General features: G+C 33.5%; 1 protein-coding gene across 1 annotated transcript in view; it reads right to left on the bottom strand.

The window, feature by feature from the left end:
- Nucleotides 1-3,702: 3,702 nt before the first annotated feature.
- Nucleotides 3,703-24,332, bottom strand: part of mpped1 (metallophosphoesterase domain containing 1) — a 56,605-nt gene continuing 35,975 nt past the window's right edge. Inside the window, exons 5-7 of the mRNA XM_056455997.1 lie at nucleotides 10,604-10,719; nucleotides 7,821-7,934; nucleotides 3,703-5,383 (exon numbers count right to left, since the gene is read on the bottom strand). Of these exons, the coding sequence (XP_056311972.1) occupies nucleotides 5,265-5,383; nucleotides 7,821-7,934; nucleotides 10,604-10,719 (349 nt within the window). The 3' untranslated portion in view covers nucleotides 3,703-5,264. The remainder of the gene's footprint in view (nucleotides 5,384-7,820; nucleotides 7,935-10,603; nucleotides 10,720-24,332) is intronic.

Genomic DNA, 24,332 nt, shown 5'->3' with positions numbered 1-24,332 from the left:
TTTGTATTCTGTATGCAGCAAGATTGCTACTATTGTTCTTGTTCTGTGTCAGTGCCCCCTGAGGCATTTGTGGGGATGATGTTTCATATGTTAATGAAGCCTACTAGGACAATGCGTCTTGACCTTGCAAATAATACATTCCACTTCTTGACTTGTTCTTTATGCAGATTACATAGATTACAGTTAAAAAATATTATGTACACCAATGTGTCATCAAAAACTATATTTTCCTTTTGATGAAAAACATTTTCTGATTTTAACATTTCTAATTTGAATGTAACTTATTCCCGTAACGCAAAGCTGAATTTTCAGTCTCATTACTCCATCTTCAGCATCACACAATGCTTTAAAAGTTAATATTTTTGTGATAACTGATAAATTGCATTTATTTGATGAACTGAAAGTTTAAAATAACCCCATTTATTTGAAATAGAAATCTTATATCTACTGTATTTACTGTCACTTTATCAATTTAATGCATCTTCTCTTAATAAACTCTCTAAACTTCTTTCAAAAGACAAAAGAAACCTTATGAAGCTTAAAATTAGGGTTAGATTTATATAGATAAAATATTATAAGCTTGTGCAGAATATTTTGGGATGTTTAACTCAATCCAACTGGGATCAAAGAAGCAGACTTTCATCTCTTTCATTTTAGAAAAGAGTGTGATTTGAGTGCAGAGAAACTAAGGGAATCCATAACTTCAAAAAGATGCATACTTCGTATTACATTTTTGATCCAGCAGTGCTGGATCTAAATATTGTATAAACACATATAAAAAAAAATTCCACTATTGATAGTCTTACTCAAGGAGAAAATATTGAAGCTGAAGACTCACTGATAAAAAAAAATTATGATTATAGTTTCATGAATGTGAAAGAGAAAAGGTATATTTCAAGCTCTTTAAGTATTCAATTCATATATATATATATATATAATACTTAATATTTTAAATCTAATTCAATAATTAGACACAAGTTTTTCAACCTTTGGATTTACTAGTTCTTTAAATTTCTTTAATTCTAAATGTTCTATTGATAATTTCAGTAAATTATTAAAATAAGGTCATAAATACTGTGTGTATTATAATTACAAAATAATAACAGAAATGCAGCTTAAAATAGTTGATTGATAGCAAGATACAACCTTTCTGAATTATTAGCCCCCCCTGTATATTTTTTCCCCAATTTCTCACATTTCTTAACATAATAGTTTTAGTAGCTATAGTTTCTAATAACTGATTTCTTATCTATTCTTATCTTATTGTTTATAATAACTTATCTTTGCCATGATGACAGTACATAATATTTTACTGGATATTTTTCAGGATACTAGTATTCCGCTTAAAGTCACTGTATAAAGATGGTTTGTTCTGTAGACAATCAAAAAAAAAATGCTTAAAAGACTAATAATATTGACCTTAAAATAGTTTTGAAAAATTAAAAACTACTTTTATTCTAGCCGAAATAAAACAAATGAGCCATTCTCCAGAAGGAAAAATTTTTATAGGTAATACTGTGAAAAATGCCTTGCTCTGTTACACATCCTTTGGGAAATATTTGCAAAAAGTTTAACAAAATTCAAAGGAGGGCTAAAAATTTAGATTTTAACTGTATATATGCAGCATAATTTAAAAAGTAAAAGGTATTCCCCTGAGGACATTTGTAGTCATTAAGGGTGCCATCATACCAAATAACAGCATTTATTTTCCAAATTTCAAAAGGAAAAATGTCTTCACGCAAACTTCTGCTTCGGGATATGGGTAATGCAAAGGCTATGGAAATGAAACATCTTCGTCACAGCAAACATTGTTCATAAATAAGCAGCATATGACAGTAATCAGCATGCATTGTTGCGGCTAATTGTTTTGTGTTTTCTCCAGCGGCAGTTGTGCGCGCATTTGTTCCACTCATATTCCTGCAACTGGCATCAAGTAGTAGTTTGAGACTGAGCCAGACAGCAAACCCCGGGATGTTTAACTGCGCTAAAATCCTCTACACCGTTGGTTTTGTTTGGGTTTAAGAGGACGAAACGATGGATGAGAAGAAGTAGAATATGTATTTGTGAGTTAAGGTTTAGAAGTAGAGGACATTGTTGTGTAAAGCACACAGAAAGACAGATGCTGATGTTGTGCATGAAAGAGGAATCAATGGAAGAGATATAAATAAGATCTAAGAAAATGAAAGGAGAGTAATAAGGGAACACGTAGGTAAAAAAAAAAAGTGGATGGGAAGGATAACAGAAAAGAGTCTTTAATGGCACAGTAAAAGCCAAGCCGGAATAAATTACCTTCCATCCCGCAGGATTACTCATGTAATTATTTGAATGAGGGATTTCATTAGGATGTGCAGAGGTGTGGAAGAAGGAAGGACAGAGCGATACAGGAGCGAGAGCCATTTTTGCCAACATGAATTAAGTTTTTAAGCCACGTGTAGATAATTGATATGGAATTCGTCTTCCTTTTATTAGGACAAAGTGTAATAATGTGGATATCTTGTCTCACCACGCAGCTAGACAAAAAGAAAGGGATGAAAGGAAAGGGAGATTGAAGACAGATGAGGATGTAGTCCGGGATTGGGGATCAGTTTTAATTTAAGAGAGATTGATAGAGAAATGGGCTCCATCTCGGTGATGGTGATGCGTTTGAATTTTCATTTGAGTGGACGATCATTCAAGAAGCTGTAAACCCTCCCGTATTTTACAATTCTATCCCGCTACCATCCTGTAAAGGTATTTTCCAGTATTTCTCCCATATTTTTTATCTTTCTATGAAGGGTGGCAATAAACACGAAAGGGCTGATCCTCCCTATACACAACCCATACCCCCAAACCACCAGGGGATGCCCCTTGCTCTCAAATGTGAATCTGTTCTGTGCTTTTGTTTTTATTTAGGCATGAAAACGCTCTGAAATAAATAAAAAAAACAACAGGATTCCCTTCTTTTCCATTACAGGTGCCGTTGCAACTCCTATGCAATCCTCAAAACAGTTAGTTCATGTAGCGGTGCGTGACTGTCAGACATACTCCACAGTGACAAATAGACGCTGTTTCCCCAAACGGATTCTGTACATGCGATTTGAAGCTGAGAAAGTGATTTTGGGTGTATGTTTGAACAGACATGGGGTATCCCTTATTTTCACACCCCAATGTTGACAGGTATGTATGGAAGAAGAGTGCACAAATACACAGATTCAACTGAAACAAAACGTATTACTCTTATATTTACATTGCTTCTTGGAAATATGAAGACTGTAAATTACACAGTCTTGATCTCTAGATCATTATAAGTCAAAAAGAATTACATGGCAACAGCTAATGACATCATTAGGTCACATGATGTCATTTTTGTGGTCACAGAACAACCTGATGTTTTTATTTTGCATCGTTATGTATGTTAATATTTAAAACATACATTTTCTAACTGTTCTGTAGCAAACCTTAAAACATTACTTTTTCATTCAGTATTATTTTAATTGATCCAGAAATAAATTACTAAGCTAAAGTAAAGTTACTTAAAATAACTTAATTGGTTGAGTTTGTTCGATGCAATATTGGTGCATAAATATCAGTGTGAACTTATGTACAAATGATTATTGCCAGAGCCAAAAAAAATCATTTTAGAAAGAGATTTCATCTGCGGTAGAATTTATTCAACACCATAACGTTTAAAAATGGCATAAAAAGAATCTACCAAAAGTAATTAACAGGTAAAAACTCCCAAATCATATCTTCAGCACTGAAACTTCACAACACAATGAATTAACAAACAACCCACAAAATAGGTTTGGCAATTCAGAACAGCATGCTGTGAAAAAAATAACTGGAGCACAGCAGTAAACCTGATGACAACGTCTTCAAAGAAAAGGCCCAAATACAGGCATGAATGAACAGAGAGTGGGGAAAAAAACAGAGGAAAACCACAAGAGAGCGTGAAGCACCTCTGACCGAATGCAAACAAGTGTACAAACAGCAAAAAAAAAAAACCTTTAAAAATAAATAAAGATCCGTCTCCCAGACATCAGCTCATCCTTCCTAGTTGGCGTTTCCAATATTTTTTTCTTTTTATCTCTTCGATCTCTCCGTCCTCTGATTCTTTCTTTTCCTCAGGCTATGAAAGAGAAGCAATTGATCGCGTTCACACACGCAGGAGCCCACTGACGCACACACACACACACACGCAGAGTGATAATTTGTTCGATTTGCTCATTTTTATTCACCCATTTATATGGAGGAGATGAAAACCCTCTGCACATCTTACAGAACCGTCATATTAGGCCTAATGCCACACACAGTTAATGCTGAAGAGCTGCAAAACACATAGGAGTAAATTATCGCCAGGAGGAATGTTAATAAATTATAGTGGGGAGCATGTGGATCAAAGTGCAACATATTCTTGTAATGCAAAAAGCGCACTTCGCTTGAATGACGAGTCTTTGATATTCGGAGGAGGAACGCTAGCGACGGCGCTTTAGAAGAACTTTTAAATATTTGACCTTAAACAAACACTTCAAACTACAGTAGAAAGTCCACGCTGCTTTAGCAAAGGACCGTTTGCTTGAAAACACACTCACAGTTTTACACGTTTACAGTAAATCGAACAAGAAAAGAAGGCATGGAAAAGTGGAGAACACAGGGACATATATTTCATTTCATTTTTTACCATCAATATTTAAAATCTTACATTCCTGTTGTTCAGGGTGTTTTAAATGCATTTCTCTCAGTGTATGATCCAACATGGCCCCAAGTTCAAAAGAGCAACATATAACAGAGCCAATAGGAAAAAGTAGGATGAAAGACTGAGACTCTGAGAAAGAGAGAGAGAGAGAGAGAGAAAGAGGAAAATGTTAAAGACCCTGAACAAACTTGTTTTGCACCATAGCACAGTTTCCCCTGGACACATCCTGTAACTTTCAAGAGCGGATCCAGAGCTAACCAGAGGTCCATTGAGGCTACAAGGTTACAAAGTTCCTTAAATAAGTGCCTTATAATGAGGAAATGCTTGACTTCGCATCATCCAAGCACTGATTGGCTTCCATGACTTTGAAGTACACACGATTGTCACGCTGATTCAAGTGCAACGTAAGATTTCAATTCAGAAAAAGAGTTCAAACGTCCCGTGTGTCACATGGCACAAAAAAATGGATGTAAATATCCTTGGGAATATCCAAATTAGCATCTCTTGCCCGCTTTATTTACACTACACAGCATCTGTATACGCTCGAAACGAGACCCTGATTAAAGGAAAGGGGCGGGTCTTAGTTCAATCATGAGCTCCGGGGATTGGGCAGGTCAAAAACAATGGGCGGGTTCATAGGCTGGAAGTTCACTGTGCACGCAGAGGCATTAACAAATGTGGTGGTTCCGTCGGTCATCACACCGTAGCCTAGCTCACACAAACACAAAGGGCAGAGATATTATAATTTCTTCAGCTGAAAACGTCACGTGCGTTCGAATAAAAAGGTGGAAGATGATTTTGATGAGGTCAAAAGCAGGGTTGAGAGTGTTAAAGAGTTAGCACACCCCCAAATTAAAATAGGAGATCTGTAATCACTCACTCTTGAATTGACCATCGTAATTCATCAGTTCATCTTTGAAGCACAAATGAAGATAGAGTATTTACAAAATGTTCTTTAAAAAATCATTATATGAATTGAGTAGTTTAACCTGAGTATTCTGAAGAGTCACAATATGAGGAACAGATTTAATTTACATACAAACAAAGAAGAACAATGAGATTTGATATCATATATATTTGTGGTTTTGTTTGTAATTCTGTTCATGTTCACTGATCTGTGTTTGTAATGTAATGTAATGCAATGCAAACAAAAGCCAACGTTGGATCTGTACATTATATAAAGCAACCATGCAACCCAAGCTCATTCTGATTATGTACCCCTATATACATTTCTGGAGAGCGTCAAATATGTCCCAGGAGCTACATTTTTTACTTTCGTGAATCCGTCAGAGGCCACTGTGTATGCTTTTTGAGATCTCAAATTTCTATCGCGAGTGTCATTCATACCTGCTGTTCTCAAGTAAATCCACTAGAAGCTACTGTCGACTGAAGTGAAGTGAAGTTTATTTATAAACTAATTTCGAGAGGATCACATGCTTATGATTGCTTGCGGCTGGTCCCGCATTAACCAATTTATAATTCACCAATCAGATGACTCCTAAGCCACTATAAATACCTTAGGTTTCATACCACAGTATCTTTGTTTAGAAGAATCTCCCCTTCCACCCCTACTCCTCATCCTTTCCTAGATGGGTGGCACGGTGGCCCAGTGGATAGCACTGTTGCCTCAGAGCAAGAACGTCTTTGGTTCTGGTCATTACCAAACCAGCCGACGTTTCTGTGCAGAGTTAGCATGTTCTCCCTGTGCTCGCGTGGGTTTCCCCTGGGTTCCCCAGTTTCCTCCCACCGTCCAAAAACATGCAACTTAAGTTAATTGACTAATCCAAATCAGCACCATAGACATGCACGTAGTAGGTAGTTATCTCTTATGAGCAATCCCTATCTATTCATAAGCTTCTACAGCAGAGGAGTTCTCGAGTTCTACCTGAGCTCAAACTCCCCCTCTCGCCTTGCAACAGGAGGGAGCCCCAGGCTCAAGGATCTTATGAGCTCAGGGCTCTCTCCCGGGACAGAAAGCCAAACAAGCTTTATAATCAAATACAGCTAAGTGTGAACTCTTGAAACCCAATTGATGGTGTTTTAAAAGAACTGATTGACTATCGTCCACCCACTTCCCTAAATCCAACTAACATTGTTTTCAAAAGCAAGCCAAAAAAAGAAAGCTCTCAGCTTGATTTTACCACGTTTTCAGATTTGACCACATTCTCACCCTGTTATTTACTTTTTTGGCTTTTGTTTTTGTCTTACTTGCTTTCTAGAACCATTCTTCGCTGGACTCCCCGTTGTCACAGTCAACTTCACTCTGCATCTCAAATCCTCTGACATACGTGGTGAGCCACTGGACAAACTGATAACAGTGGAAAAGCCGTCCACACAGAGGTAAGCGGTCAGCTGGTAAGCGCGAAAAGGAACGGCGTCATACCGCCCTGTAGCGTTTATTTTAAAGACATAATGCAGCCATACGTACCTCTGGCTACAGAATTCATGCTCTCCAGAAATGTAAAGGGGTACGTTTTCAGAATGAGCCTATGTTGCAACCATGTCTCCAAAATACTTTTAAACTGTTTAGTTTATATGGATTTGCTTCCTGAATCTCTTAGTTCTGATCAAATATCTTCATTTGTGCTTTCAGATTAAATAAATATGTTTAGAAAGACGTGAGAAAGGGTGAGTAAATTACAGATTTTTCATTTGGGGTTGAACAAAGCTTTAAACACAAAACGAAGAGCAAAAACCATGCAATGTTTATGGTTTTATTGACCAAACACTGCTAAAATGGCAAATAAAAGTAGCAAACGACTGCTGTTTTTATGTTACAGGAGGATATGTTAATTATATGCACAAAATATGCAGAAATATGGCAAACACAGACGTGCAAAGCATAACACACAAGCAAAATGCAATGATACTGCCTATGACGATGATGAGGAATTTTTATTAAAGGCATTTTTAAGTGTGTGTGTGTGTGTGTGCTATATTTACTGTGTGAATATGAATGTGAACTAGTTCCTGCAATAAAGCTGTCAGAAGGCAAAGCAGCATGGGACAGACTCTGCCCTGCTAACCCCAAAACGCGCCGGATTGACGGCAGCATGAACAAATATGTTTGAGATCACAGGGCTGTGTGGATTTTCATGCATATGATTTATAGGCAGTTGGGAATGTTATCATCTGATGTGATTACCTTCATGAATGTGTCCAAATACATGCAGTTTGGGCTGAACTCTCCTCTGGACGGTGTTCAATAGCTCCATACAGCCAACACGCTGCATCTTTCTGGGCACCCAGTCTAAAAAACCTACCAAAAAAAAAGCAGTAATGACAAATATGAACATCACAAGGCAAAGAAAAGCACACAGAGAGATACAGGGATGACAGAAGGATTAGAACAGACAATTTGGTTAATTTATGCTTTTGGAGATATAAGCAGGACGAATGCCACTTGGTATCCTACTTCCAAATTAGAGAAGGGAATTGTAATAAATTTGAACAATTCTGCATCTGATTGCATTTGCGATTCCTTAATGAAGTTTTAGTCATTTTGAAGAAGAATTTGTTTAGACAAAGTTGCCACAACACAACATATTGACATCTTGGACGTACTGGGTGTTCATTTAGGAACTCTATCAGGATCAAGTCTTGACTCGCTGAATTCTAATTAGATGATGCGACTGGACACTCTAGCAAGGTTACCAAGCAACTTATCTAACAACTATTTAATATTCATGAGCTGAGCCCCAGCCATTGTAGAATTAGTAGGCCTTGTTCACATGCTGGACTTTAGTTTTGCAATAAATTGGGTGCATTCAAAAAATGGGTAAGCATCCACAACAAACACACACTTTGGGTCCAAATTACGAACCAGTTTTTGATCCCCAAACCTACAATATAGAATAGAGAGTAGTAATATCATATAATATAAACTGTAACTATAATCTAAAAGTATATATTTATATATATATATATATATATACATATACACACATTTTATATACTATAATATACTATACATATATAATTGGGTGAGTGCATTGATATTAAGATTGCTTGTTGTTGTTGTTTCTTTACACAGGACACATTATGTATTGCATAATTTGTATTGCATCCCTGCCACAGCGGAATGAACCACCAAGTTATCCAGCATATGTTTTACGCAGCGGATGCCCTTCCAGCTGCAACCCATCACTGGGAAACACCCATACAATCTCATTCACACACATACACTACGGACAATTTTTTTCACCTATAATTTACCAATTCACCTACAGTGCATGTCTTTGGGCTTGTAGGGGAAACCTGAGCACACTGGGAGAACGTGCAAACTCTACACAGAAATGCCACCTGACCCAGCCAGGGCTCGAACCAGCGACCTTCTTCCTGTCAGGCGACAGTACTAACCACTGAGCCATCTTGACACCTTAATTGTTTTATATGCAAGTGAAAATTCATTTATGAAGAGTCCCATTCACAACCAAGGAGAATAACTATCAATAACTTTAATCATTCTAGTAACAATATAATATAATTAATAAAACGAATAACAGCACAGTGATAAAACAGAGGAATAATCTCAGCGTAATTATTTTTAAAACATTTTCCCCCCATTTGATGATTGATAAAAACACTAACAGCTAGGGTTAGTATTGTGATACTATGGCTCCAAAATACTGGCGGTGCCACTGTAGTTTGCAAACGGTAGTATCATCATTAATGGTTTATCTTCATAGATAATGTTGCATGTTGAAAAGTCATTAAAATGCTCACATGTTTGTGCAACAATAGATCATTTTAATAGTCTGTAGAGCTCTTCAAGATTGAAAAAACTGTGTAGAATTCACGCCTTTTATGGTAGCCTATTGCACGTTTTCTGATGCTTCAGTTTGAACGTACAACTGAATCAGTTCATTTCTGTTGCAACAATCTCTTAAAAAGAACAACTTTGGATTCTTAGCTGATAAGACTAAAAGAAACAACAGATGAAAAACCCAAAAGAGCAGCAGGACACATTGAAACAATTTTCGACCACTTCATATAGCCTAATTTGCTCTTTTTGTAGCGAATTTTGTTTGGTATAATTTGGATCTTCATTTTAATGTATTTTTTGCTTGTCAGTTATCTACAAAATACAGTGATGTGCAAATATTTATGAATATTATTATGAATTCCATTCAAGTAGGCCTATTATATTGTATAAAACATAGTATTTCTCACAATTTTATTTATTTCATAGATTTGAGTAATGAATTACAGTATTGCAATACTGCTTGGTATCACGATACTTTAGCTGGTATAGCATTGTAATGTGAATTAATGGTATCGCAACAACCCTACTGACAGCCGATCAGAATCTATCCTGCTTTAAAGAGTCAGAGCAATAATGTCAGCTCTCCCAATTTAATAAAACAAAACTTATGATATAATCAAGTAGGATAAATACTCTCTTATACACTGATGTAGACACTAGTATAGTTTTTGTTACCGGTGTTAACAGGCCTTTAAATGAGAGAATGAATTAAAAGAATGATTACAAACGTACACACAATGCATACATTCACAGTGAATCTTCAGAGATGTCAATTAGGGCTAATTTGCCACACTAAGATAAACACCCACAATTGCATGAACGTATAGTGCGACAAATCTTTACCATGAGAATTACACATTGTCACAATCCCAAAGCCCAAAAGCTTAGTGTTTTAAACCGCAGCTGTTTTATTTAACGCACAAACTTCCGTTTTCTGTGCGTATGACTGTGTGTGTGTGAGGCTTTTATTATGTGCGAAGGGATTTGCTGCACTGCGAACAGCGTCTCAGTGTTGCATGCTTTAGCAGCCTGCTGTAGCAACTCCATCTGCCAAAGCCTCAAAGCAAAAAGAGTGTGTGCGCAAGGATGAAGACAACATAATGGGAGATAACCATTACCGCATGCTCCGTGTGTGCGTGTGTGCGATGTGATTTAGGTCTTACCCAGAGGAGGGCAGTGTGTGAGAAGAATATCCGTTGAGTCTGGGATCTGATTCCACTTGTCCAGCAGAGCTTGTCCTCGTGGTAGATTAAAACCCCAGCCGTAGTACCATGGCTGCCTGAAAACATACATAATGATTGAAAAAACACAGTTAAGGCTTGCTGATGTGACCATGACCAATATATTTGATTAGATTGTCATTTCTTATAGCAAAAGAAACGAGAAAACACTTTTAATGAGAAAACGAGAAAACCAAAGTGTGAAGTAGAGCAAGAAAATGGTGCTCGTGCTGGAGTTAAGATGTTTCAAGACTGCTTTTATTGTCTCTTTTTTCTTCAGCCCACTTGCCACTATTTACTGTCATCTGCCATCATACCATCACTGTCCCAAAAAGCAGTTTGAAAAGCCTGGCTCATGAATATTAATTAGGTGATGTAACGTTTGCCCAGCCTAGTCCAAACTGATCAGAATGGCTGGTAAGTGGGCGCTACACATAGAGGATTACCGTGTGCATTTGTTCAGTTCACTGCCAACAAAATGAATTGGAACAGGCTTTTCTGTGGTCTTAAAGCCATGTACGCAAAAACAAAATTAGGAATCGGTATTAGTGTTTTAATTTAGGTTAGTAATCATCATAAAAATGTATTTCTTTGGAATAACTCAATTACTTAAAATATTAAGCACTTTAGTTTCGTCCACAATTCACATTAACAAACCATTAACTAACACTACTAGCTTAATGAACTACTAATTAGCTGTTTATTAATAGTTAGAAGTAGGTAGAAGTTGGGTTTAGGTTTTGGGTAGGATTAGGGATCCAGAATAAGATCATACTTTATAGCGACTAATAAACAGTTAATATCTTAACATTAGGTAGGTAATAAGCCAGTAGTTGATAGCATGAATTGTGAACTGAACTACACTGAAATAAATTATTCAAAGATGATTCCGTGGATTTACTCAACTTTTTTAAGATAAGTGGTTGTAAACAATTAATTTGGGTTGAATTTAAACAAACAAATTAAGTTTTGTTTTTTGTTTAATACATAAATTGTTTGCAACAATTTTGCAGACATATTTTTTTTTCAGTGTAAGATGTTATCAATATTTATTCAGTTCAGTTTAAAGTAACAATTGTAATTTGATGGTTTTAATTTTGGATAAACAATATAATATAAGTTCAACAATGTCCAAGTTATTTACACTGTTAATAATATAAAACCAATATTTGGTATGTAAATAATTTTTATTGAAAATTTCAACTATTATTTACGTTCAAATTCAGAATTAATTTTTAAAAAAAATCTAAAAAATTATACATTTCTATTTATGTTTTATACCATAATACCCAAGACCCTTACACAAAGATAGAACTATATGTATGTGGGAGCTATTAAAATACAGTTAAAGTCAGAACTATTAGCCCTCCCGAATTATTAGCTCTTCTGAAATATTAGCTCCCCTGTACATTTTTTTCCCCATTTTCTGCTGTTTTTTTAACACATTTCTAAACATAATAGTTTTAATAACTCCATTTCTAATCACTGATTTATTTTATCTTTGCAATGATGACAGTAAATAATATTTTACTAGATATTTTTTTAACATAGTACTCAGCTTAAGGTGCAATTTAAAGGCTTAACTAGGTTAATTAGGCAAGTTAGGGTAATTAGGCAAGTCATTGTACACTTTATACACTTTTGGACATTGTTTACCTTGGTAAAAGTTGTACTTTTTATAGTACAGAAAAGAGCTCTTATGATACTGTTCTGTACTTTTTATGGTACAATTGAAATGAAGGTATACAATTGTTCCCATAAAAAGGTACATAAGTGTTGGACAACTCCATCTTTATTACAATTTCTATGAAAACAAATATTACTGGAAAGGCAAAGTGATTTTATGAATAATTTCCATATTAAAACATGAATCATTATTTAAAAGCGCTAGTTTAAATAAACTCATAAACATTAATTATTAAGTTTAATAATATAAAACAACTGGTAAAACAAAACTAAAGGTATTGTAAACTAAACATTTAAGGCATTTTTAATAAACGTTTTCTGATAAATTCATTTTCATTATTGATAGCTGCACCTTTTAGCTTTTGCTTTCCACTACGCACGCGAGCTGGTAAAAGTCACGCACATGCAGAGTTCATGCAGACATTTTAGTATTGTAAAACTAATCAAACATTGTGTATATGTCATTACAATATTTTTGCCTAATTCTATTTCTATTTTAAAATTAAGTCAATGAAATTCACTTTTAGATGATTACAAAGGTATTGTGTGAGAATTGGAGAAAAAAAATGTTTTATATTGTACATGAGAGAATGTATTTCTGTAACATTTTTGTGAAAAGTGTTGTGAAATGTTTAGCAAAAAACAGCTATTTTGATTTACGTTTATGCATTTTTTTTATTCTTTATTGTAAATGGAAAAGGTGCACTTACACAAAAATAAACTTTAAAAAAAACATTGTTTAAAAATGTATTTGATGTTTTATATTTACTGAAGATAAATTGACGTATTTTGGAAAAAGCAAAATGCTTTTTAATAGTTCTTGAAGGAAAACATTTGACGCTGTTAAAGTACAAAGTGTCTTGTCACTGTAGTGGTATCTTCATGGATCAGGCTTATACCATTGATGAAGGTGCAATATTGTATCTGCAGGTTTTAAAAACCAAAGGTACATTTTGGTTTCCCTTAAAATCATGTCCTTAAAGGTACAAACTGCAATGGTACAAATTTGTTTCTTTATTTTAAGGTACAATTCTGTTCCATAAAAAGGTACTGCCCCAGTGACAAGGGTCTGTACCTTCTTTGGTACAACATTGTACCATTTTTTTCTGAGAGTGTATAACAGTGGCTTGTTCTGTAGACAATCAAAAAATATTGCTTAAGGGGGCTAATAATATTGACATTGAAATGGTTTTTAAAAAATGTAAATATGCTATTATTCTAGCCAAAATAAATAAAACAAGACTTTATTCCGAAGAAAAAAAAATTCCTTGCTCTGTTAAACATCATTTGGAAAATATTAGAAAAGGAAAAATAATTTTGACTTCAACTCTATACAAATATTTTTTCCATTAAATTTTGTTATTACATTTTATTAAATATGACCAGAAGGAGAGAAATGTAGGAGCAACAGAAAGACAGGAGGAAAGAGACAGAAGCAGGTAGAGACAGACAGTATGTAAGGACAGAGAGGGGAGGGGGGGTTGATGGTTTTGCCTATGCCCCATCACTTTGATTGCAGATGCACCAAGCTTGAGTGACGGTATAGAAATTAACATGTCACTAACAATCTGTCCCCAGATCCATCTTCCTCTGCTGTGGCGGATTTGCACATTTATGTGTGTGAGTATGTTGAAAGACTGACTGTGTGTGTGTGTGTGTGTGTGTGTGTGTGTGTGTGTGTGTGTGTGTATGTCAGTTTACACATGAAGGTTTCCTTGCCTCTACGTGGATTTTGTAATTTATAGAGAGCAGTCGCTTGAAACGTTTACTTTTATAGCTGGCTGACGCATCAATGTCCTGCGCTGCTCACACACACATACACACACACCCTTTGAGGAGCCATCCAGATAGCCCTGGGTTTCATCATCTCAGGAAGGTCAAGAGGAAAGGAGAGACGCATGGGAAAGCAAATGCTATTTTCAATTGATTTCATCCGATTAATATTCAAATCGCCTCCATCATCAGAGTCTAAACATTTATGATCAAACAGCCGAAGGCCCGTGGACGCAGTCTGATTAATTCACATCTCTAATCTTAAAACATTTAAAATGGCCTTTGCATATTGATGGCGCCATTTAAATATTCATTTCCATCTTTACGCGGACATCTCAATTACACTGGATTGAGAACGAACTTATTATTGGTGTCCCAAGCCGATTTTTCTGACTGAGCAGAGAAAGAGAGAGATTAATAAACAGAAAGAAAATGAGAGAGAACACTATATACAATGAAAACCTGCTATAAAAGCGAGCGTAATTCAATCATGCTATTCAAAAACTAGTTTAAAGAAGATTTGATCAAGCCAGGAGAGCAGAGACTAACTTGCGCAGTAATTTCAGCAAAGCACAACCAGCGTACTTGATGTTCTAAACCATCTGTGTGTTTATCAGTTCAGATGTTTTTTCGTTCTTTCTTTAATTTGTCAAGGTGAATAAAAAAGCAAAGACAGCTGTTTGCTTTCATGCCTTTACTCCCATGATGCCACACCGACGCAAAAGTAAGAAAAAAAAAGTCTAAATCTTTGCATATTCTTTGTCACCATAAGCTAAGTTGTGGTGAGGGTGTTCTAAATGGTTGCTAATGCATGGCTTGTGTGTTACACCAAGTCAAAAAATGTTTAATTATTCATAAAATTTTAACCCATTCATCTTGTTTTAGCAGAAATCATTTATACTGATCAAATTGTTTGACATTATTATGATGGTAATGTTCTGCAGTATAAGGTAAGTATAAGGTAAGGTCTGGGTCAAATCAGTGAGCGTTAGCGTCTGCAAACCCTCTCTTGGCCAAATGATATCAGTGCAGTTTTGCCATGAATCTTTAAATGCACGGCTGGGGGGAAAAGCTGTGGGGCTTCAATATTTCATCCCATTGGCTAACTTTAAGGATTTTAAAGGAAGAGAAGATAGGGGTTATAGGAAAATCTTGATTTTTTTTTAAAGAATGCATTAATGATTCACAGAAATGTGAAATCTAAATCAATTCTTGCTGCTGGTAAGACGGAGCAATTTAAACAGAGAGATGAAATGTGTGTATGAAAATTGAGGAGAAATACAAGGAAATACAGGGAAAACTGGAAACATGCAGAAAAAGAAAGTGTCTTTCACAGGTCAGTAAAGTTTTGCTAACAGCTCTGTTCATAACAGGTTTTGTAAATATCATTCATTCATTTAATTTTCCTTTGGCTTAGTCCCTTATATTTAAGGGGTCACCACAGTGGAATGAACTACCAACTATTCCGGCAAATGTTTTACACAGCAGATGCCCTTCCAGCTACAACATAGTACTGGTAAACACCCATACATACTCTTATTCACACAATTACACTATGCACAATTTAACTTATTCAATTCACCTGTACCGCATGTCTTTTGGACTGTGAAGAAAACCAGAGCACCCGGAGGAAACCCACACGAACACAGGGAGAACATGCAAACTCCACACAGAAATGCCAACTGACTCAGCTGGGACTCAAACCATCGACCTTCTTGCTTCTTACCACTGAGCCATGTTTATGCCATATGTATATTTATCCAAAACCTAAAAAGTGGTTACCATATACCATACAACGGCTTGGTTCAGTCCACAATTTGTTAAAAAACTAGTGAGCAATTGTTTACATTGCTTATTTTTTATTTATGATGCATAAAACTGTACATCAGGAGTTTAAACTGGCAAGACTTAAACAGACAATATGTGGTTGTTGTTGTCAGACTGTCCAATACAGGAGGTTTAATTTCACTTTCACTTCACTTTAACGACTCCGCCCTCTTCTGGAAAAAGGGTGGGTCACCGTAACTCATTTGCATTTAAAGAGTCACACACACAAAAAAAACTGAATTCATGTGCTTCCACATAAAAACAGAAAAATTCAGCATGGCATTATGATCCATCATGCAATCCGAGCAGACCGAATAAAATAAATAAATAAATAAATAAATAAATAAATAAATAAATAAATAAATAAATAAATAAATAAATAAATAAATAAATAAATAAATAAATAAATAAATAAATAAATAAATAACAGAACCTTTAATTTGCCCTGAAAAATAAAACCGGCTTCAATATTGAACCATTTTGTCTCCACTTGCTCAATAGATTTTGCAACAAAGTAATATGCATACAGCACAAACATACACAAGCCATCTGCAAAAAAAGTAGACCTCATTTGTTCTCACCTGTGGCTGCTGTAATTACAGATGCTGGTGTTATCCTGACCCTAATTACAGAGGAGCTGTACATATTATTCAGTGTGAGTGTGTGTTTAAGATACTGGATGTGCTTGACACAGAAGCAGGTATGCAAGTGAATAATTAGTAATGTGACATTTCTGACACTGACCCAAATGTGTGTGTGAGGAGAAGAGGTTGGAAATCATCTGGGATATACTATTATATCTCTGAAGAGTTTGTTACAGTGAACACACACACACACACACACACACACACAACCTCATTAAGAGAGCCTGTTTCAATTAATAGCTCGCGGGTCACAGGAGTCCACGGAGATAAAGCAGCACATAAGATGGGGTGTAAACACCATGCAAGCACTCGCTTAGACTTCTATTTTGAGTAAGCAATAATACAAGTTTTCATGACGCAAGAAAACGCAAGAAAAACAAAACAGAGACTTTAATGTTATCCATTAGTATTTGACTGTTTAGGTTGGTTATTGGTTTTAAATATGAAACAAGTTAAACAAGAAAAACAACTAACTAACTAACTAAATAAATAAATAAATTTGGTGATTTTATTTTAGAATAAAGAATATAAAACAAAAAAAAACTATTTAGGTTGGTTGTTGATTTAAAAAAAATTAGTATGTTTAATAAAAACAATAGTGCAAAATAAAAATAATAAATACAACAATACAGCTTTAAATTAAACTAAATTAAATTAAATTAAATTAAATTAAATTAAATTAAATTAAATTAAATTAAATTAAATTAAATTAAATTAAATTAAATTAAATTAAATATAGAATAATTATATTAAATATATATTTTTGGCTATACTTGGTTATAAAATAAAATAAAATAAAATAAAATAAAATAAAATAAAATAAAATAAAATAAAATAAAAAATAAATATATATATAAATAAATAAATAAATAAAATAAAATAAAATTAAATTAAATTAAATTAAATTAAATTAAATTAAATTAAATTAAATTAAATTAAAAATAAATAAATAAAATTACATTTTAGGGAGAATAATTTTTTGGTTATATTTGGTTATAAAATAAAATAAAATAAAATAAAATAAAATAAAATAAAATAAAATAAAAAATAAATATATATATAAATAAATAAATAAATAAAATAAAATAAAATAAAATTAAATAAAATTAAATTAAATAAAATTAAAAAAAATAAATAAAATACAATTTTAGGGAGAATAATTTTTGGTTATATTTGGTTATAAAATAAAATAAAATAAAATAAAATATTTTTTGTTTAATTGACCAAAAAATTTTCTAATTTGTGTTTTAATATATATTATGTAAACAAAAGAACTATAAATAACAAAAGAAATATAAATAAATTCACATATATTAATTGTTTCTCTTGTTAACATATGCATGTATGAAACATTTACAAAAGAAAATCCCACACACAAAGACTCAAATTTAACACGAGGGACTAACCATAGAACTAACCAGTCAACCTCACCAATCAACCACCAACTAAACTACTAAACTACAAAAGGATTATCGAGACCCACCATCAGTACATTTGTATTTCGTCAATGTATATTTAGTGCAGTGTGCTCAGTTCTGCACTTGTGTGTTTAGGCAGTGTTGCACATTTAGCTGTATTTTCAGGCCGTGTTGTATATTTAGCACAATGTGCAGTGTTGTATTGCGATGAACTGCAGGGCCGGCTAGACTTTGATGTTTAATCTGAGAGAAGCAAGCAGTCCATTCACACGGGGCTCCAGTCCGAGCAGCACAGCGGGAGAGGCACACACTCCACCGAAGCAGAGAAACAGACACAGAAACCCTGGAAGGCACAGTATATCAGTCTCTGACAATAAAGGGATTAGAGCAGGCTTGAGCCGATACGAGTGTGGCTGTGTTTGTGTGTCTGTCAGACGTATATCTGCACACATGCTCTGCACAACTTCACTGTCTGTTTCTGGGTTTAAACGTGGTAAATATGAGACATTTGGTCCACAGCATGACTTATGCAACTCTCAGCATGTAAAGCTGAAACCAAGACTACAGGCCGTGACACACTGACACGCTCACAAACACACAGTGGAGTGCATTTGGATTCAAATGCCTAAAAAAATGTGGCATTTGTAAAATAAAAAACATATAATATAATATAATATAATAAAATAAGAAATACATTTTAAAATAAAATAAAAATATATAATATAATTAATATAATATAATATAATTAATATAATATAATATAACATAACAAAATATAATATAATATAATATAATATATTATAATATAACAAAATATAATATAATATAATATAATATAATATAATATAATATAATATAATATAATATAATATAATATAATATAATATAATATAACAAAATATAATATAATATAATATAATATAATATAATATAATATAATAAAAAAATTACATAAAATAAGAAATACATTTTAAAATAAAATAAATATATATAATATAATTAATATAATATAATATAATTAATATAATATAATATAATATAATATAATATAATATAATATAATATAATATAATATAACATAACATAACATAACATAATAAAATATAATATAATATAACAAAATATAATATAATATAATATAATATAATATAATATAATATAATATAATATAATATAATATAATATAATAAAAAAATTACATAAAATAAGAAATACATTTTAAAATAAAATAATATATATAATATAATTAATATAATATAATATAGTTAATATAATATAATATAATATAATATAATATAATATAATATAATATAATATAATATAATATAATATAATATAATATAATATAATATAACATAACATAATAAAATATAACAAAACAAAACAAAACAAAATAAAATAAAATAAAATAAAATATAACATAACATAACATAACATAATAATATAATATAACATAATATAATAAAATATAATAAAATATAATATAATATAATATAACATAACATAATAATATAATATAATATAATATAATAAAATACAATATAATATAACATAACATAACATAACATAATAATATAATATAATATAATATAATATAACATAACATAATATAATATAATATAATATAATATAATATAATATAATATAATATAATATAATATTTTTACAAAATAAAATAATTTCATAAAATTTAAAAAAACATTACAGTCTATTTTGTTTTAATTACATTTAGAATCTTTAGAATATAAGCAAATAATTACACCCTAGAAAATTTACACTATTATCTAAAATAAAAAAAAATATATATATAAAAAGTAAAACAATAATTAATTACATAATATTTTGTGTTTTTACTAAATTAAAACAAAATTAAAACAATGACTTTAATATGACTGTTTGTGAAACAACCTAAATTGTTATTTTCTATTTTTTTTGTTTTATATTATTTATTATAAATAAGTTTAATAGTCTCTCTCTCTCTCTCTCTCTCTCTCTATATATATATATATATATATATCCATTCATCCATATATCCATCCCTCCATATTTCTATAGCTCTGTAATTCTTTCTATCTATTTATCCATCTATCTATCCATCCATATTTATACATCTATTTTGATTGTTTTAATGTTAAAGTCAGCAACTAATTATATTTATATGACTGTTTTAGATCTGCATTTTGCCAGTAAATCAAAAATATAAATAACACAAAGCAAATCAAGACATAGTGAGCCCATAGAAGTTGGTTGTAGAGGCTTTGCAGGACGTTCACTTTGCAAAGTCCTCAGTCGTTTGGGCATTATAGGGGTGGCAAGGAAAAGGGCCATTCGATTCACAAGCGCAGCCGCAGAGAAGGCCACAAGGTGGCTTTGGATTAAGAGGGCTGATCCGTGGACAGCTACTGGGATGCAAGTTGAGACTTGATCAACCCCAGCTGGGTCACCTGGATGAGAGTGTAAGATGTTAAGAGACCCGAAACACCCAATGATCTCAGGATACATCCCTGAGGATGTGTGCCAGTGCATCCATGAGATGTTTCTTACAAAAGCATAAGACATAATAATAAAAATATAATTATTCATATAATTAATAACATAATACAAAAATTTATATTTTTAACAATTCATTCATTCATTTTCTTTTCAGCTTAGTCCCTTTATTAATCAGGGGTCACCACAGCAGACTGAACCACCAACTTATCCAGCACGTTTTATGCATGCCCTTCCAGCTGCATTTCATCACTGGGAAACACCCATACACTCAATCACATGCATACACTATGGCCAATTTAGTCTATTTAATTCACTTATAGCGCATGTCTTTAGACTGTGGGGGAAACCGGAGCACCTGGAGGAAACCCACGCCAACACGGGGAGAACATGCAAACTCCACACAGAAATGCCAACTGACCCAGCCAGAGACCTTCTTCCTGTGAGGCTATTAACATAATATAAAATAATAAATAAAAAACAAACAATTTAAGCTGGTATTATTAAAATAAAATAAGAGTATGAATTAGAAACCAAACTGGTCAATTAAATGGGCACCACAGCTCAACATATCAGACTATGCTTAACAGCTAAGCCACGGTTTCTGTTGACAATTAAGCATTAATGATAGTCTTAAGTATAAACTGAGAGCTGGATAATGACTTTGGACCCTAGGTGACCATTTCTGGTCCACTGGATCTGATGTGGACAGTCCGAAAACCAGCAGTAACAAACCCATCTGTGCATTGAGACATCTGCCCACACAGCCCGACACCTCTCTCAAACTCTCTCTCTCTCTCTCACACACAAACACACACACACACACTGGCCTGGGTGCACAGCAGACTTCAGAACAGCTGTGTGGACTCACACTCATCAACAGGAACATTCACAGCACTGATTAACATAATGAGCCAAGAGCACAAGTGCTGGAGAGCTGATGCACTGCTTTAGAGGAAGGGATTGTGCAAAAATAACAATTCTGCCATCGTTTACTGGCCCTCATGTTGTTCCGATCCCGTACGATCTTTTTTGGTACAGCACAGCTAACATAATAGAAGAATCTCATTAGTTGATTAGCATATGCAAATGTAATTATTCACCTGTCATTAAGCCCCTCCCTTCAAACACAGATGAGCCAATGAGAGTTGAGAATCTGATGCACGGGGACCGGAACTTCTGAATCTGTAGGTTTATAGTGTCACTGAGAAATATTGAAAGATTCAGAAGTTTTAAACAATTTGATGTTGCAAAAATGGTAAAACGGTTTGCTTTACAAACGATACTTGCAACATTAATCCCACAATGTAAAAAATTATACGCTCAATTAGTCATGACAACATATGTTTTTAGTTCATCGTAACTTATTAAAGTTAATCATGTTTTAAATCAGTTTAACATAATATGGAGTTCAATGGATTTATAAAGACAGTTTGATTCAGATTAAAAAATTACCAGGATTTTTTTTTACAGTGCAGGTAGCTTAAGAGGAAAGCCCAAATTTATTTTAACAATAATAAATAGGATAGGCTAACTAGCTTTCACTTGAAGTGTACTATAAATTCATTAATATAGCTGATAAAATATAGCTGGTTTTATTTATGGATTGCAACTCTGGATTATCCAAAATAGACAAAATAACTTAAATCCTTATGCTATTTGGAAAGTACCACATTAACGGAGTAAAATGTATGCTGACTGTACCAATCTGCAAACTCTTTTTCATTGATCAAATTTTTTTTTATGATTCCCTGATGTTAATACAGATTAATCGTAAAGCACTTAAGACATCTCAACTGCTGAATTTCTTTTTTACATGATTAACAAATAGATTAACAAATATTATAAAGTATATTTAATTATTCATTAATTTTCTTTCAGCTTAGTGTCTATTTCCGAGTTCGCCTGAGCGGAATGAACCACCAACTATTCCGGCATATTTTTTACGCAGCGGATGCCCCTTCAGCTGCAACCCATACACACTCATTTACACACACACTTATACACTACAGCCAATTTAGTTTATTCAATTCACCTATAGTCTTTGGATCTATAGTGCATGTCTTTGGACTGTGGGGGAACGCCACACCAACACGGGGAGAACATGCAAACTCCACATAGAAACACCAACTGGACTCGAACCAGTGACCTTCTTGCTGTGAGGCGACAGTGTTAACCACTGAGCCACCATTATAAAGTATAATAAATATTAAAAAGCATAACAGTTAAATGCAGATGACTATAATCTGTGTCTGCTTTACATGAGTGTTGGTCCTGAATTTTGTCATCTCAGATTGTGAAAACTTACTCAAAACATTTATTTGCTGCTTGTTCAAACTGTGATAAATGAAATGAAACACAATTCTTGAATTTTTTTGAGGGGACAACTTAATTGTTTTATGTTCAAGCTACATAAATTTGTTAACTTCATTGATTTGTATTGGGACAACATGGATGAATCGTGTGGAGCCCTGCATTTATATGTAACATATAACCTTGCTTCCAAATCAATCTTCTCATTCACCATATTTACTTAAAACATTTAATATATTCTCCATGGCATATTTAAATCCCACTTGGATGCTTCTTGATCAGTTCCAGCTGTGTTCAAAATGTGTCATAAACATCTTGGGACATTTTTTTTCACACTGACAGCTGCCATAGAAAGACAGTTAGCAACCGTAACTAAGAGGGGCGGGACTTACCAATAGGTCAATTGTTTTTTTGCGAGACACACCAATGGAAATTAACAACATCAAATCTGACATATGCCAAATTTAAATATGCACAAGCTACTTTAATGTACTGTACCTTGGAAAGAGTAAGTCATGTTGAAATTGACGGTGAGTAAATTTGTTTTGCCTTTAAAATTCTTTGCCTTTAAAGTCCGTCCATGCATTCTTAAAAGCGGTTCTTAAGCAGTTTGGATGCATGAATAAAGACCTCTGCGTCTGCAAAGCTACATTCGGCATTCCTTTTGAAATATCAAGTTTAATAAATGCTTTCTGCAAGTATAAAAAAAACCTCAGTGGACAACATCTGCAGAGAAGCTTTCTGTAAGTTCAAGTGTGTCTGAGTTACAATTGTGAGAAATACTCAAATAATACTGTTAATCAAAGTTGAAGAAGAGAACAGGAATAACAAACAAGGACTATAACAGGGTAATAAGAAATAAATGAAGTGAAAGAAAAACAGAACAATGTGTGTTTTTATAAAATAACAAATTGTCTGTTGTTTTTTTAACATTAAGAATCTTTAAACGTTTGCTGATACTGGGGAGGAAATTAATTATGAATAAATGGGTTGTGACAGAACCCCCTCTAGTCGAGGACTGGATAATCCTGATTAAAGAAACCATATCTATGGAAAAGATTGAAAATACATTAAAAGGAAAATTCAAGTAATATCAGAAGCTGTGGGAAATTCCTTTGACCTGTCTTGGCATTGATTATACACTCACTGGCCACTTTATTACGTACACTTTACTAGTACCGGGTTGGACCCCCTTTTGCCTTCACAACTGCCTTAATCCTCCATGGCATAGACTCAACAAAGTACTGTAAATATTCCTCAGAGATTTTGGTCTATATTAACATGATAGCATCACGCAGTTGCTGCAGATTTGTCAGCTGCACATCCATGATGCGAATCTCCCGTTCCACCACATCCCAAAGGTGCTCTATTGGATTGAGATCTGGTGACTGTGGAGGCTATTTGAGTACAGTGAACTCATTGTCATGTGCAAAACACTAGTCTGAGATGATTTGTGCTTTATGACATGGTGCGTTATCCTGCTGAAAGTAGCCATCAGAAGATGGACTGTAACGAGTGGTT

Source organism: Danio aesculapii, chromosome 4 (assembly GCF_903798145.1).
Source record: "Danio aesculapii chromosome 4, fDanAes4.1, whole genome shotgun sequence".
Classification (NCBI taxonomy): domain Eukaryota; kingdom Metazoa; phylum Chordata; class Actinopteri; order Cypriniformes; family Danionidae; genus Danio; species Danio aesculapii.
Note: the sequence above shows the minus strand (reverse complement) of the source record. Positions and strands in the feature narration are given on the sequence as shown.